Genomic DNA, 18,062 nt, shown 5'->3' on the forward strand with positions numbered 1-18,062 from the left:
AGACGGGCGCCATGTAGCTAAAAGTAGAAAACATGTAACTAAAAGTAGAAGAAGTCCGCTAACCTCTATTAAACGTCTACATTTGGTTGTCGTCATACACATGCATGAAGGTCATAAAGAAAGCAGCAGGGAGCGACTCCGTAATCATGGTAATGTTCCATTAAAAGGCATTGAGGACCCCGGAGGGGGTGTGGGGTTGTCAACTGGGCCTTGAAGGCCAGTGATGTCAATGATGGTTTGCAAGGGGACCCCCTTCCTCATCACCTGCCTCTCTGAGCAGACGGAAGGTGGGATTCACCAGATACTGTGACAATTGTATTGTAATATATGATTTTTCTCCTAAAATTTGCAAATTTTTTTTTTCAATTAGCGTTATTGTTTTCCAAAAATAAGCTATTTTTTTCTTATTTATATTTTTCCTCCAAAAATAGGCGTTTTATTTCTGCAGAAAACAGACCTAATTTCCTGTAAGTCAGTAATCATTTCTAAATACAGTGGAACCTCGGTTAGCGTACGCCTTGGTTAAGTTTTGCCTCGGTTAGCATACAATAGGGGGGATCCAAAGCAGCCTTCAACGTTTTTTTAATGGGCTCGTGGCACATTCTAAATATATCACTTTACAAGACAACTTAATAAACAACAGCAAAAATGAAAAAATCAGCAGAAATTTCATAAGATTAAAGTCAAAATATTAACCAAAAAAAGTTGTAATCTAAATGAGAAAACATCACGATTTTAGGAGAATAATGAGGAAAAATAATATCATTTTAATAGTGTAAGGAATATTATAGAAATCAAACAACCAAAAGTTGCTTTGAAAATTGGGTTGTGTAAAAAGTTATAATGTTACAAGAATAATATTACAACATGATCATAATAATCTAATAATTAGAATAATATTATGTGAATGAAGTCAGAAATATTAAAGAAAAATTACAAGAATAAAACTGAACTAGTTGGAATTTTTTTTAAAATGTTAAAAATATTTTTTTACATTAAATAAATGTTTAACGGTTTAAAAAATAAATGACACTTTTATTTGAGTCATGGTTATTTTTTTATCTTTTTATTTTATTTTTTAAACATTTGAGTCATTTAAAAAATCAATCATTTTAAATTATATTTTATATTATTTTATATTATATTATATTTTAAATTATATTTTAAATTATATTATAAATATTATAAATTATATTATAGTTATACTTTTATTCATTAAAAAAATCTAATTAAATTACAAAATGATAAACATTTAACAATAAAAATATAATACATTTAAATAAAAATAAAACAAATAACCACAGCTTTAATACAAGTGCTCCCAGGTTAATTGAAACCATTTGTGAAGATAAAATGTCCGTCTTTTTCTGTTCTTGAAAGCGTCAGCAACGCATCTGATTTTGCGGTTTTGTGGCTCTTGCACTCGATCTTTCAAGGTTGTGAAAACTCCTCAAGTAAGAGTGGCGACTGCTACTTTCTCCTCTGAACATTAAAGCAGCAGGGAGGTCTCAAGTCAAGCCAATCAACCACCCAAAGAGGGGGTCAGACTTTATTGCGTCTCACTTTGATTCTGCCGTAGCATACATACTCAGACACAGTGGGAGCACAATGTGTCACGCCATGTACTTTTGCATGAAATGGACTCTGGAGGAACACGGGCATTTGGCGTGCTTTTCAATGTTCTCGAACAACTCCATGCATATTGATGGCGTGTTGCAGACAGTATGGGAACATATGCAGGTCATTAACATGCAAGCAGCCCTTCTGGCGGCGGCGTTCTGAACAAAATCCCGGCAGAAAGATGGGATTTGTGACATATTTCTAGCAGTTTGCAAGAAGATGCTTACCTGAAGAATTCCATGAAGGAGAAGCCGTAGCCGTGCTGCTCTGCTATGCCCGCACAAACCACATTGGCCGACGCTCCGATCAACGTGCCGTTTCCTTTAACCACACACACAAACAACATGGTCAAGAACATGAACTACTTCTAACTAGTTACACTGACTAGTGACTGCACACTGATTAGCAAGGTAAATTGTATGTTTATAGGAAAACTACAGTGGGGTGAAAAATTATACACTCACTATGAAATTTTTAAGTTTTTAATTTTTTACATTTTGCATGTACTCCCACGTGGGTTTTCTCTGGTTTCCTCCAACATTCCAAAAAACATGCTAGGTTAATTGGCGACTCCAAATTGTCCATAGGTATGAACGTGAGTATGAATGGTTGTTTGTCTATATGTGCCCTGTGATTGGCTGGCCACCAGTCCAGGGTGTACACCGCCTCTCGCCCGAAGACAGCTAGGATAGGCTCCAGCACCTCCGTGACCCTCATGAGGATAAGCGGTAGAAAATGAATGAATGAATGAATCATCAGTGTACTTGTTAATACATGATCACAGCATGGATATCAAACGATAAAAGCTTTGGGCACCCCTGAGCTATGCAATGGCAGAAAGGCTTGGAGTCGGGACGATAAGTCTGGAAATGATGACTATGATGGCACTTACCCCCGAGACAGGCTCCCATGGCCAAGGCAAAGATGAGAGGTTTTACTGGCAGGTTGACGTCTGCATCCTGACTCAGGTTGATGAGAACAGGAATCTGGAATAAAGAAGTGCTGTTTTACTGTGGCTGCACGGCGGACGAGTGGTTAGCTCGCAGACCTCACAGCTAGGAGACCTGAGTTCTGTTTTCTGTTCTCGCATGTTTTCTCCAGGTACTCCGGTTTCCTCCCACATTCCAAAAACATACTAGGTTAATTGGCGACTCCAAATTGTCCATAGGTATGAATGTGAGTGTGAATGGTTGTTTGTCTATATGTGCCCTGTGATTGGCTGGCCACCAGTCCAGAGTGTAACCCCGAAACCCAAAAGCGTGACCTCTCACCATGGTGGCTGTGAAGGGGATGTTGTCAATGAGAGAAGAAGCCAGAGCAGAGACCCACATCACCAAGATGATGGCAATGGCCATGCGCTGGTCCTCCGGCACAGCCTGGGAAAGACGAAAGAGCAATTCATGAAACACTCCAGTGGCACTCCACTCCATTAGCAGAGACTCAAGTGCTGCTTTCAATGGTCTAGCTGTTATAAGAGCATATGATTAAAGGACAATGCTTTACTTTGCCCTTTTAAAATCACCATCACGCTTATAGCGTAGGAAGTTTCTTATTATTACTACGTCACTTGTGTTCCTCTTCCTCATCTTATTTATGTCATACATTCTTTTATTATGTCTACTATATTGGCTAATGCAGAAGAGTGTAGATGAGATTTTATGTCTAGAGTAGGGGTCTCAAACTCAATTTACTTGGGGGCCACTGGAGCTAGGGTCTGGGTGAGACTGGGCCGCATCAGGTTTTCCAAAAAAAAACAAAAAAAAAACGCATTTATTGAAAACCAAAAAATTTAGTTCCAATTTTCTACAAGAAAAGCTCTGATAAATAAATAAACAAATCAAGAATAATAAATCAATCAATCAGTAATAAATAAATAAATATAATAATAATAAAAACTTAAGAAACCACATATAGTTGATGGGTAGACAAATTTTTTTTTTCAGATTAAAATGAACAAAGCATTATTAGAGCCCTGTAGACATGACAAAACACGACTATAGTCACATTTATACTTTTTTTATTTACAACATATTGCGCACATGCTTGAGACACATGCTAACTCGCAAACTGGAGAGCTAGCGACCTAAATGGTGGCCTTCAAGTTATTTCCTTTAAACTTAAATAGCCAAAAACTTACCACTTCCACACGGACAGGGAGGACTATTAACAGTTATTTAACCTTTAACATGAACATTAATCAAACGTAATAATTTTTTCTGGGTACATGATACCGCATCCATATCGCGGGCCGCACTAATATTAAACTTTCATATCAAGGCGGGGGCCTCAAACTAGTATCCTGCGGGCCACATTTGGCCCACGGGCCGCGTGTTTGAGACCCCTGGTCAAGATGATTCTAGTAATGATAAAACTGTATTTAGAAGGTCATAATAGGTCTCCTGTGCTCAATTTATAAAACAGGAATCTTCTTTCGTGGAAACTCACTTATCATGGCCCAGTCGAGAACCAATTAAGCACGATAAACGAGAGATTTCTGTGATGAGCATCTCTACAAAAAAGTCATCGGTATGGTATCAGGTATCGCCAATGACTTTTTTAATATTCTGACCCCCATCATCATCCCCCATATTTCTCCACTTGTACCTGTCCTCTGCTTGCATGCAGATGTGCTGTTTCTTTTAACACAGGAAGTCAGAAGCTACGAATGCCTGCGCCGCCTGTCAGGAGTGATTATTGGCTCTCCAGGGGGCCGCCGGCTTAAACAGGAGCTGACGTGCTTATTACCGCGGCAATCTTACGCCCGGCAGATAGCATGGCATTTTGAAGTGCAAAGTCAAGATGTAAAGAAAATCATTGAATTGTTTTAGCCGTGGAGCATAAGGGAATGTAATATGACATCACCTGCGTCACGTCATGAGGGATGCTGGCCAAAATGAGACACTCACTTTGATGAGCAGCGCCGTCTGCTCTCCGATGTAGTCGATGAGCTGCAGCTGGGCCAGAGCCTGCAAAATCAAGACAAATGATTCAACAGATAGTTCAAGCGGGCGGCGTGATTACTCGCATTCGCATTACTTCCCATTCATGTGTTGATTTGGGCTGGCCTGCCACAGATACATTAGCACCGCTACAAATACATTTGACGCTACCTGTTTACCGCTCCCTTATCCATGTTCGCTGTTGTTTTCTTGTTAAATTATATGTGCCGTTGGTTCATAAAAAAACAGTGCCCCGCAAACAGCCCCCAGCTGTCATTTTGGACACCCTTGCTATAAAAATGTGTAACATTTGCTTAAAAAGGCATTTCTGATTAATACGTAGGTTATATTCAACCACAATACAGTGATGATTTATGAATGAGTATACTGTATGTAGCTCCCGATGACATCGCCCTCATAGGAATAGACCCAGGGCCGCCATTATTGTATGATCTGGACTACTAATATTTTGTAAGGAGCTAGAGAGGCGGGGTGACGCACCTCCATCAAAACGAAGAGGCCGGCAAAGAAGAGCAGCGTGGCCCACTCCACGCGGTGCAAGATCATCTCAAAGTCCTGAATGTCAGCCAGAACCAGAAGCCACAGAGCACCCAGGATGGCAATCCAACCTGAGTAGAAGACAATAAAAAGGTCTGAACAATGTATGGACCAGTGGTCATCATAAATCATGCATACATCATATTCACAGTCCATTTTTTTGGTCAATTTGCAATTCTTTGTCTCTGCTGTTGTTGTTTTTTGCTTTTAAACTACTATTTGAATTTTCCACTTGTAAAGTTCATTTTATTTCTTTATCAGACTAGAACTTTTTTCTCTTAATATTTTGACTTTATTCTTGTAGAATTATAGCTGGGGTTTCAACTTTCAACTTTCCTCTAGTATCGTATGTTTTCTTTTTGCAATTAGGATTTTATGCCCATATTATTGTGAGGGTATTCTCTTAACACGTTGTTGTTACACATATCGGTAACGGCTAATATCAATATTGGAAATTGAGAGTTGGACAATATTGGCATATCGGTTTTCAGCAAAAAAAGCCAATATTGGACATCCCTAGTTGTAATCATTCATTTTCTACCGATTATTGCAGGGGTGCTGGAGCCTATCCTAGCTGTCTGTACACCCTGGACTGATGGCCAGCCAATCACAGGGCACATATAGACAAACAACCATTCACACTCACATTCATACCTATGGACAATTTGGGGTCGCCAATTAACCTAGCATGTTTTTGGAATGTGGGAGGAAACCGGAGTACCCGGAGAAATCCCACACGTGGAATCGAATTTGGGTGTCCCAGCTGTGAGGCCTGCACGCTAACCACTCTATCATATTATTTTAAAAATAGTGTTAACACTGTGTTATGCTACCATTATGATATGCTTTTATTCTTAAACTACATGCTAATTTTTCCATTTTTGCTGGGGGGTTTTTTGTTCATTTGCATGTGAAATGATATTGTTCTAATCTGCGGCAGGACATTAAAAAATGTCAACGACGTCAAACGACACTTCGGTGCCACTTTGGACAGCCCTAGTATATTATCATATATATATTTAGTTTTTAATTATACAGTATTATCATTATTATTATATTATAATATATATATATTTTTTGGGCAGCAAATGGCCCTGAGGCCAGACATTGGACATTTCTGATATAGAGCCAAATAAATGAGAATCATCCATTTTCTGGCTCGGCAGTACTGTTATGACCTGCACGTTATCTTAGGGACAGGCTGGCACCTGCTGATATTAACAGTTGGAAAAGTGCATCCGCTCAGAGGAATCCGCTGTGATTGCTCATAATCACCAGTAATTGCTTTAGTCCTTTGGTGGAATCATTTCATAAGCGATGGAATTGAGCGAACAAGGTTGAGAGATAGAAGGACAATAGAAGAATTTCAGGGATTTTTTCCCCCCTTGGATATCACAGGCTTACTTTTTAATAACCAGCAGGTAGAACAAGTATGCCTGCAAATCAGGTTAAATGAGAATCGCATTATTAGAACTACTTGGGAATAGTTTGGTACTTAGCATAGATACCCTGTTTATGACCTTCCAAATACACTTTTAAAAACATAATTACAGCCCTCTAGACATTAAATAATATAATCATATTTATTCTCCGACTACCCAATAGAGTAAACTAAATGGAATAGTATAGGAGTTACAGCATAGAAACCCTGTTTGTGACCTTCTAAATACACTTTTTAACATGATTAGAGCCCTCTAGATATGAAATAATATAGTCATCTTTATACTCCTACTACCCAATAGACTAAACAAAATGGAATAGTATAGCAGTTACAGCATAGAAACCCTGTTTATGACCTTCTAAATACACTTTTTTAACATGATTAGAACACTCTAGAAATGAAATAATATAGTCATCTTTATACTCCTACTACCCAATAGAGTAAACAGAATGGACTAGTTTGTTAATTATAGCATAGAAACACTGTTAATGACCTTCTAAATACACTTTTTAACATGATTAGAGCTCTCTAGATATGAAATAATATAGTCATCTTTATACTCCTACTACCCAATAGAGTAAACAAAATGGAATAGTATAGCAGTTACAGCATAGAAACCCTGTTTATGACCTTCTAAATACACTTTTTTAACATGATTAGAACACTCTAGAAATGAAATAATATAGTCATCTTTATACTCCTACTACCCAATAGAGTAAACAGAATGGACTAGTTTGTTAATTATAGCATAGAAACACTGTTAATGACCTTCTAAATACACTTTTTAAACATGATTAGAGCCCTCTAGATATGAAATAATATAGTCCTACTACCCAATAGAGTAGACATCATCACAAAAATGGGTTCCGGTGCTCGGGAAGAGGAAGTGACGTCCCTGTGTAAGGGATGTTATGGATTATTGTGCCTGTTGTGAGATCATTCAAACCTGCAAAAAAAAGCCTGTTGTTTGCCTCATCAAGACTGGTGCTTGTGTGTCTCACGAAGTTTGTAAATACATGGGACTTGATGGAAAATGTGCTTTGTGCCAATAGATGGTAATCACATGAGGTGTGGATGTAGAGAGTGGCATGGGAACTTAGCTAGCTCAGCGATGGGAAGGAGGTACATTTTGGGACACATCATCAGTCATGTACCTTTGAATCAGGGGCGTGTTTCGGCCTTTCAACAACCTCCATTTTTATGCCTGAAAATGCTTCATTCACCTTGCAGGTGTGTCACTTTGCAAGCCACACCAGCAACAAACAATTACAACTTGCTGTGTAGCCTTAATGAGATTTTAATGAAGCCCATCTTTTTAAAACAGGTGTAATTGAAAAGACTGAGGTGGGGGGTAGTGGGCGGGGGGATTGGTGGTCCCCTGGCACAGTGCTGTGGGGTCATTCCCATTAAACAAATGTCATGCAGAGACGGCCCGAGCAGCACTCAGTAATTAGCTGAGCATGTTTGATTACCAGAGGGGCGGGCACGCAGACTCTGCTCAATGACAGTAACAAATGTACATCACAAGCAACAGGACCAAACACACCAGAAATACCCCCCCCCCAAAAAAAAAATGTATGTCAAAAACATGATAAAAGCACAAGAGCATTTATTACATCAGTCAATTCACCTTCCACTGTTGTGTTATTATTTCTTCAATTCCAATTTCAACAAACCTTTCAGGAAAAATAGACGCTGGTAAAGTCAACACCGGCTCCAAAACCAAGACCACAGTCTTACTTTAAACCTGAGGTAACCAAAGTGCAGTTCTGCAGTAATTTTACAAGAACAATGTCAAAATATATATAGTCAGTTATGTCAATGGCACAATGTTGGCCTTTTTTAAGTTTTTTTGTGAGGGCTTTAGTGTCAAATTAGGTATTTCCCATGACGTCCGTTGTTAGCTAGCTCATATTAACTCGTTTCTCGTGTTGTAATGGACAGAAAAGGGAAATAAATATGTGTTCATGTTTCACACAAGGATCGTGAATGATGGACAAAATAAAAAAAAGTGCAGTTTCCCTTTAACGGGGACCTATTATGCTTTTTCCACTTTTGTGACCTATAAATGTAGTTAGAATCTTGTATTCTTGTGTTAAACAATGCCAAAGTTTCAGATAATGAGTTTTGTGCATTTGGAAGTGAGCCCTGAAAAAAATTTGGGGTGGCTCAAAACGTTCCATTTCAAAAGGCGTGGTAAAACTGCCCCTTTGTGATGTCACAGAGGAGTGGACTTACTTATATGGGCGTGGCTGTAAACAAGATAAGCTCTGCTTCTCTATTTACATTGCTAGAAATGGCTTGTACGGGAAAGCCCCATTTGTTTCCAATTCCTAAAGATGCCACCATCAGGCCAACGTGGTTGGAGTTCCTGATTCCCTACCAGCAAAAAAAATGGATTTTTTTCAACGGCATTTCACACTGGACTGTCTTGTGCACATGGGCCACTATGCAGCTGGACTAGCAGACAAACTTGCTGAAGCCCTACGCCTTTCCAACGTTACTTGGTGGTGTGGAAGAGTCAGAAGTCTGGACTTGGGACTGGTGGCCAGCCAATCACAGGGCACATATAGACAAACAACCATTCACACTCACATTCATACCTATGGACAATTTGGAGTGGCCAATTAACCTAGCATGTTTTTGGAATGTGGGAGGAAACCGGAGTACCCGGAGAAAACCCATGCATGCACGGGGAGAACATGCGAACTCCACACAGAGATGGCCGAGGGTAGAACTGAACCCTGGTCTCCTAGCTGTGAGGTCTGCACGCTAACCACTCGACCGCCGTGCCGCCCACATCCAACACATATGTATGTTAAAAGCCGACATTTTAAAAAGATAAATCTGCGTTTATTATCAACTTCTATAACAGACCGTTTTCGCTGGAAGCACAAAATCAAAAGAAATACAGCTAAATAGGTGCAGATTCTGGACGAACTAGAAAGCTTTCTGTGTGGGTTATTGTGTGTAGCTGCTCTATAGTAGTCCATAACTCAATACAAAGGGCCGTAAAATGAGCATAATAGGTCCCCTTTAAGGCAATACAAGATGTTGAACTGTAGCCTGCACTGGCCTCTAGGTGTCACTATTAACACTCACCAGACATGATGGCCAAAGACAGGCTTTTATTATTTTACAATTATTTATCTCACAACAGGCACCATAATAACATAATAATAATTGCAGTAATAATCATCATGGCGGCACGGCGGTCTAGTGGTTAGCGTGCAGACCTCACAGCTAGGAGACCAGGGTTCAATTCCCCCCTCGGCCATCTCTGTGTGGAATTTGCATGTGTGGGTTTTCTCCGGGTACTCCGGTTTCCTCCCACATTCCAAAAACATGCTAGGTTAATTGGCCACTCCAAATTGTCCATAGGTATGAATGTGAGTGTGAATGGTTGTTTGTCTATATGTGCCCTGTGATTGGCTGGCGACCAGTCCAGGGTGTACCCCGCCTCTCGCCCGAAGACAGCCCGCTGGGAAGACCCCCCACGACCCTCGTGAGGAAAAGCGGTAGAAAATGAATGAATGAATGAATAATCGTCATCATCATCATGAAAAAGGGACGATGTTCTTTTTTTTCCAGGCAAATACCCGCGACCCACTGAAATTGGCCAGCCGGCTCTGCATGATACATACAAATTCAATTTCAATTGTGCCACATTCTCTGCCTTTTCAGCTCCTACTTTTGTGCCTATTGTGTGATACTGTCAGGTGCCATAAGCATGTGCAGTGCTGGAATAGGTGAAATGTGACAGCTCCACAGGCTGCTCCGTCTATCCCAACCAGCCGGATCATTATTTGCCTAAATGAAAATGCCAGGGCTGGGGGACATGGTGGCAACAGCACCCTGCGGGGGGGCGAGCCTCAACAATTAGTAGCTCGCGCTGCACTTACCCAGTTCCAGATGAATGCTGGGAACGAAGGAGTTGACAAAGAACATGAATATGACGACGCCGAGGACGGATACGCACTTCACCAAGAGCACCTTGTCAGTTATTCTGTGCTGGGGGAGACAAAAGAAAAAGGAAAGGAACGTCGGCAGGGGAACTTTGAAAGACTTCATTATGGAGATAACATCGACTGCCATAGCTGGCTGCTATCTGAGGTCAAGTGTAACAAAAAAAAATACCTTCTTTTGCAGTTCTTGAATATTTTGCTCCCAGTTCTTGTCCTCTTGAGAAATTTGTCTGTCAAACACATTTCATTTCATATTGTTAATGAGCAGGAGTAATTTTCATTTTATTTTATTTAACAACCTTGTATATCAAGGGTGTTCAAAGTGCAACCCAAGGGCACACGGCTATTTTTTTTTTATTTTTATTGACCCACAGCATATTCTAAAAATAGAATTTAACTCATTCAATCCCAGCTATTTTTCAAAATTTTTATGATTTTGGCTGCTATTTTTTAAGGCACACAGAATATTGTGTTGGGGTATATAGACATGATATATACCAGAAGAAAGATTAGACTTTGTTTCTACCTTTTTAGTAATCAGCAGTAGAACATAGGTTAGCTTACAAAATTTCTTACACTATCAACTATTTTCCACATTTTCAACTGAACTGTGTGTGTACGTGTTTTCATGCGCCCTTCAGTGTATAACCTCCTTCACACAACTTTTCATTTCCTGGTTGTTGCGACGCCGAGCTCTTATAAAATGCACTTCTGCCACCTTGTAGAAGTTTTTCTGGCTTCAAACTACACCAAACATGTTGTCTTACATTGTGGAGTTGCATCATCACCTCTTTGTCTTTTGGAGCGAGCAGCCGGGTTGAAAAAAAACATTTTTTTTACCAAAAACATATACGCCTTTGGTAGAGAATGAGTTAAGAAGAAAACCTCAAAAAAACTTTTCAAATATCAATCATTTTACATGATTAAAGTCAAAATATTAACAAAGAAAGTTGTATTATTATTGTTATAACGTTATTTCGTATGAGGAAAAATTCAAAAGTCATTTTAGAAGCACAAAAACAAAGCAAAAACAGGAAAAAAAACAGAAAAACACAGAAAAAATGTGTTGTTTTTTTTAAGTCGTGATATTATGAGAAACAAACAAAAAAAAGTTGTAATTTTTGGAACATAAAGTTGGGGAAAAGTTATAATAATAATAATGGGAATAAAGTCAAAATATTAATAGAACAAAATTTCTGGAAATAATAATAAAATACAAATAATAAAAAAAAACAAAGGAAAAAAATCATTTTAGTAGAACAGAGTTGAAATATGAAAAGAAAGTCGTATTAGTCGTATTAGTATGAGAAAAAGGCTGTGGCTCCCTGTGGTGGACAGAGCCAGCATTGCAGTGCAGTGTATTGGTACATGTCTGTATATTTATTAGGTATATACCTTTGGAGTGTTAAGTTGCTGTGTGATGACTTTAGACTGTTATATTGGGGAATGACCTCCTTCAATTTCCTATGGATTGACAAGCTCGTTTTCATAGCTCATGACTAGCTCCTGTCAACATTTGTATTTTACTTCTTTTAGCCATTTTTAAGCTTGAAAATACTCCATCCGCTCAACACCATCATTTATTCACCAAGATATTTTTGAAAAACTGTGATAGAAGGATTATTTTTTTGTATTATCTGAGTTGTGTTGCACCTCTGGAAGGTTTTCATCATCTTGCGGAGCAGACTTTCCAGGTTGAGGACTTTCTGCATCAAGAGGCATTTGACAGCAGTCTCTTCCCGGCTGGCGGGGTTGATGCGCTGCGCCGTCTGTCTCCAAACCAGGATCTCGTGCTTAAGTTCTACAACAAAACAGGACTGTGAGGGGAGTTGTGGTTGTGGTGGAGGTGGGGGTGCGCTGGTGGGAGCGTTAACAGCGGCTACGTGTGACAGAGGACATTAAGATCGTTCTGCTAAATAAGCAGCGAGCCCCACAGAGGGACTAATGCAGCATGGCGACGAGCGTTGAGGCCAACATACGCCCTGAGGGAAGTGGACGTCAGTGTTGGAATCAGTCGGTGGTCGTCCTTTCACTGAGATGTTGCTAGGTGACCTCAGTAGGAGCTATTCTGGTAAGAAATCTTTACAATTACCAGACAATGGTGGGTGCATCTGAGCCAGTCAAGCCAAGAGGATTTATAGTCAGTCCAATTCTCAACACAAACTAACAGCAACCCTGTGAGACGATCGAACTTTCTTCTCAAACTGAGTTTATTGATCCCCTGTTGAGGTTCCTCTTAGCGGGGCAACTGTGTGTTAAACACTAATGTCCCTCTTAAGTCATAATGTCGCTGCTTTGTGGGTGGACTTGACCAGCCATGATCCTGACAGCAGGATCCTTATGTTGGGTTCCAACTTACTACTGATGGGAAACTCTATTAATTTCCCTAAATCCAGTTCATATCAGTCACTGTTTGAATTGAGTACTCGGCTCGTTTGAGGTACCCGTCACAAAGCGCATGCGCAGAAACCTGCATGTGCTCAACAAGTTGTGAATCAGGTATTGAGTACTCAGTTCGTTTGAGTCGCCCATCACAGAAACCCACACAAGTTGAGAATTGAGTCATCTCACGCAGATCACATGCACAAAACATGGCCATGCGCAACCAGTGGTGACTCTAGTACTTGATTTATTGGAGTTACCACAAATCACGTGTACAGAAACTTCACATGTGCAACAAGTTCAACAAGAATCGGGTACTCAATCCTGCTCATCACAGAATGCATGAACAGAAACTCGCACATGTGCAACTTAGCTGTGAATCGAGTACTCGTTGGAGTCACCATTCACAAATCACATGTGAAGAAATTTCACATGTGCAACTGAGTACTCAATTCATTCGAGTGGATACTCTAATAGTTTGTTGGGAGTTACCCGTGACAAAGCACATGAACAGAACGGGTACTGGAGTCGTTTGAGTCACTCGTCACAAAGTGCATGTGCAGAAACTTGTGTGAATTGGGTAGTCAATTTGTTCCAGTCATCGGTCACCGAGTGCGTACACAAAAACGTCAACCACATGTGCAACACATTGGAAATCGGGTACTTGCTTCACTTGATTCACGCATGCATAGAACGTTGTCACAGAGGGCATGCCAAGAAACACACACATGCACAAAAAGGTACACAACTCACCAACTATTTCAATGGACTCTTTGTTGTAGAGCTTCTTATTCCAGTAGAGCATCCGCAGGAAGGGAAAGGAGGTGAGGAGGACCAGGACAATCCCCAGGAACATGTAGCCCGTGAAGCTGGCAAAGTCAATTCCCTGCGAGACACAAAATGTGACAACCTCCATCACTTTGTTTGTGTGTTGACCGGATGAGACGCCCCACGTCTTTTTTTATACGTGTTATTATACATTTTATACATTATTCAAAATGGTTTTTTAAGAAAAACCTTTTCTTAAAAAATCTTCATAAATGTTCTTTTCAGGGCGGCATGGCGGTCGAGTGGTTAGCGCGCAGATCTCACAGCTAGGAGACCAGGGTTCAATTCCACCATTTCTGTGTGGAGTTTGCATGTTCTCCCTGTGCATGCGTGGGTTTTCTCCGGGTACTCCGGTTTCCTCCCACATTCCAAAAACATGCTAGGTTAATTGGCGACTCCAAATTGTCCATAGGTATGAATGTGAGTGTGAATGGTTGTTTGTCTATATGTGCCCTGTGATTGGCTGGCGACCAGTCCAGGGTGTAACCCGCCTCTCACCGAAAGACAGCTGGGATCGGCTCCAGCACCCCCGCGACCCTTGTGAGGAAACAGCGGTAGAAAATGAATGAATGAATGAAATGTTCTTTTCATAATATTATGACTTTTTCCAATAATATTTTGACTTTATTCCATTATATTTACCTTTTTAGTCAACATAATTTTCCAAAAACAAATGTATATTGTTGTGTTTCTTTCTCATGATATTAAATTTTTAAAAATCATTTTTTAAAAACTTTTTTATTTTAAAATTGTGACTGTGTTTATGACTTTTTTCCCCTAAATCTTTGGAATTTATTCTTGCTAAATTCCAGCTGGGATTTATTTCCATTTCTGCTGTTCTTGTATTTACATTTTCAAAATATTTCTACTTTTTCTTAAACAATCTTCATAAATGTTCTTTTCATAATATTATGACTTTTTCCAATAATATTTTGACTTTATTCCATTATATTATAACTTTTTAGCCAACATAATTTTCCAAAAACAATTGTATATTGTTGTTTCTTTCTCATGATATTGAAATTTTAGAAATCATTTTTTAAAAACTTTTTTCTTTTAAAATTGTGACTCTGTTTATGACTTTTTCCCCTAAATCTTTGGAATTTATTCTTCCTAAATTCCAGCTGGGATTTATTTCCATTTCTGCTGTTCTTGTATTTAGATTTTCTAACTTTCCTCTTGTACATGTTCTTCTCATAATTATGATTTTATTCCCACAGTATTTACACCTTATTGTCGTAAATGTGTAACTTTTCCACAATCTAATTTTCCAAAGCAATATCATTTGTTGTTTTGTTTGTTTCCGATAATATTACAACATTAAAAAAAGTCTTTATTCTTGGAAAATTACTACTGTTTTTTTTTCCATTTTTGCTGTTGTCGGTTATTTGCTTTTCTTGTTGAATTCTATTTTTATGTGCAGTGGGCCAATAAAAGGAACTTGGGACACCCTTCTTCTGTGGTGTGTGACTGCTGCTGGGGGTCACCAGATGATAAATCCAAAGTGGGCTGCAGGTTTTGTATTCAGCGTGCTACCTTGCTCTTGTTACAAACCCAAATACAAGGACACTCGGATGTAGCTGAGTGGCCTAAACAACGCACACACACTCACACACACACACAGCTGGGCCGCCGCGTCTATCTCTGGATTCCGCCCCAAAAAATCCCCATGACAGAACAAGCAAACAAACAGGCGAGCAAACCATGCATGCACACACAAGCTGTCCTTATCAGAGGCCGGCCATGACCGAACGAGAGTCCCCGCGCTTCTGTCAGTGGGGTGGGGGAGCGGCGCCAAGACAAACTAGACGGTGGGGGCCGGCCGAGCTTGATTTGCTGGAATCAACAGAGCGGATACTGCCACTGCCGCCGCCGCCACCGCCGCGCAAAAGGCCAAAATGTCAAGCGACTTGAGCAGATGACACGCCAAGCTGCTCGGAGGGCGAGGTTGTTGTTTGGTGATGCTCCTGCTGAGTCGGAGAACAGCAACGATTTGGTAGCGTTTCTGCTGGAACTAAGCTATCTGATAAATCCAACTTGCAGGAAACCAAATGGGATGGTGGACCTTGCATTGGAAAAAAAGTTTTGACAGCTTTAATTCTGGAGATTTATGACAGCTGTGCTGATGCACAAATTGATTTTTACTACCGGCGTGCCTCCATTTATCAAGTGTACACCTCAGCCTAAATACCAGTACTCGGGCTTGCATAAACCTATGGAGAGATTGTCCATCATAGACAGTGCAGACACACACACAACCCACAGTCTGTGTCATAGCAGTGACAAACTCAACGAAAATTGCTTGTCCCACCCGTGATGACATTTTTAATCATCACATGTTGCAACAAACTACACTGAATTTAAAGACAACCTATTATGATCATTTTTTTTCCCCTTTGTATTGAGTTGTGGACGCCTATAGAGCAGCTATGCACAATAACCAGCACAGAAAACGTTTCAGATCTTCCAGAATCTGCACCTATTGCAGCTGCTTGGGATTTCCAAAACAGTCAGTTTAAATGTATTCCACCCATGGCTCGCCTTCAGGAACGCCCACTTTGCTGTGATTGGTCACACTCACAAGTGCTCCCAAGGACTTCCAGACTACTGCCGAAACCCACTTTCTAATTTTGTGGGTATACGAGTGGATAATAAGTGAATGAGCCTTCGGAGCACGACTTGAAAAATGGTTAGGAGCTCCTGGTACCTCATGAGCTACTGGCTGGAGACCGATTTACTGTGTATGAACTCAAAGAGTGGCAATGTAGCTTTTGTACAACATCGGTAGTAGAAATGTCGGTTGTTTTTTGCAGTTTTTTGCAGTTTTTTGAGGGACAACCCATGTTTAAAACACTTGGGTAGACCACTGACTGTTAGCATCTCCGGACATCAGTGAGCTTGTAATTTGCATGCATGCAGGTAAGATGCTAAGATGCTCCCTGTGTGCACACTCTATAATGCTTAACAGACAACCAATTACTGAATATTTTCTTGAAAAAACCCTAGCGCCTAAATGGTTATGTTGGCAAGAAAGAAGATGTTCCATGAACGCCATAAAAACAATGGGTGAAGAGTGATGTAAGTGCTTCATGTGTGAAACTGACACCTTGTTTTGCCACAGAGCAGAGCGAGTGCACTTACTTCTCTGCGCAGGTCCTGATTTGACACGATAATCACATTTGGTGGGTCGCCGACAGCTGTGGCGGCGCCTCCGATGTTGGTGAAGATTACTTCCGCAATCAGGACATGTCTGGGGTCCAGATTGAGCACCTCGCATAACCTGCATTATGACACAGAAAAGCCCTTCAGCACAGATGAAGTCGCAGCGGCTGTGGGAGAAATCCAAGAAAAATCTAATCATAAAAATAAACAGGCCTAAAAACGTAAACGTGGGCACAAAACACACGGGTCTATTAATGTCAGGGCCGTGCAGGATGTGCTCCCCGCCGGCCCGCAGACAACATAAGACACACTTTTTTTTTGTTATCTGTGACCTAGAAACAAAAGTTGAGAAGACAATAATACACAGAAATAGTTTGTTCCAGTCAGAGTGAGGGATTGCAGCTGGCTGTGGTACACTGTGGAATTGCACGCTCGAAAGGCTTGCAGGGAGTGAAATGGAGAAACAAATTGTCTCTGGGAGAGAATGCTTGCTGACCTGACCACATAGAAAAAGTCATGCAAAGATATAAGCCTTGTTCTTTGAGCAGTGCTAAAATGGAGAGAATGAAAACAAAATGGGACGAGCAGAACAACAAGGATGAAGAAGAATCCACACCTGATGGTCACAGGCGTGAAAAGCATCATGGTGGTGACATTGTCCAGGAAGGCTGAGAGGATGGCGGCAATGAGACAGAGGATGATGATCATGGGCCACACCCGGCCTTTGGAGAGGCGGTAAGCCTGTGGGGCGGAAAGAAGTATCATCACCAGGACTCAAGTACCAAAGGAGAATTGTGTAAATGTAAACATGCCAGAGTCCTTCATGTACGGAACACTCATTCCGCCACCGAGAGATACAAAAATATCCCAGTGATAAGTCATAATTAATTCATTCATTTTCTACCGCTTTTCCTCATGAGGGTCGCGGGGTGCTGGAGCCTATCCCAGCGATCTTCGGGCGTGAGGCAGGGTACACCCTGGACTGGTGGCCAGCCAATCACAGGGCACATATAGACAAACAACCATTCACACTCACATTCATACCTATGGACAATTTGGAGTGGCCAATTAACCTAGCATGTTTTTGGAATGTGGGAGGAAACCGGAGTACCCGGAAAAAAACCCACGCATGCACGGGGAGAACATGCAAACTCCACACAGAGATGG

The 18,062-nt window shown here is 40.6% G+C and overlaps 1 protein-coding gene across 2 annotated transcripts in view; it reads right to left on the bottom strand.

Annotated features, from left to right (window-relative positions):
* The window catches only part of oca2 (oculocutaneous albinism II), a 42,010-nt gene that overhangs the window by 1,204 nt on the left and 22,744 nt on the right, over positions 1 to 18,062 (bottom strand). For both annotated transcript variants that reach the window (XM_078790250.1, XM_078790249.1), the window contains 11 exons: positions 17,512 to 17,636; positions 16,875 to 17,013; positions 13,659 to 13,791; positions 12,177 to 12,324; positions 10,696 to 10,753; positions 10,461 to 10,569; positions 5,061 to 5,188; positions 4,527 to 4,586; positions 2,892 to 2,996; positions 2,513 to 2,606; positions 1,848 to 1,941 (listed from right to left, as the gene is read on the bottom strand). In XM_078790250.1, the coding sequence (XP_078646376.1) occupies positions 1,848 to 1,941; positions 2,513 to 2,606; positions 2,892 to 2,996; positions 4,527 to 4,586; positions 5,061 to 5,188; positions 10,461 to 10,569; positions 10,696 to 10,753; positions 12,177 to 12,324; positions 13,659 to 13,791; positions 16,875 to 17,013; positions 17,512 to 17,636 (1,193 nt within the window). The remainder of the gene's footprint in view (positions 1 to 1,847; positions 1,942 to 2,512; positions 2,607 to 2,891; positions 2,997 to 4,526; positions 4,587 to 5,060; positions 5,189 to 10,460; positions 10,570 to 10,695; positions 10,754 to 12,176; positions 12,325 to 13,658; positions 13,792 to 16,874; positions 17,014 to 17,511; positions 17,637 to 18,062) is intronic.

The sequence above is a fragment of the Doryrhamphus excisus genome, linkage group LG4 (assembly GCF_037039965.1).
Source record: "Doryrhamphus excisus strain RoL-2023G ecotype Guam linkage group LG4, RoL_Dexc_Guam_v1.1, whole genome shotgun sequence".
In the NCBI taxonomy this organism is placed as follows: domain Eukaryota; kingdom Metazoa; phylum Chordata; class Actinopteri; order Syngnathiformes; family Syngnathidae; genus Doryrhamphus; species Doryrhamphus excisus.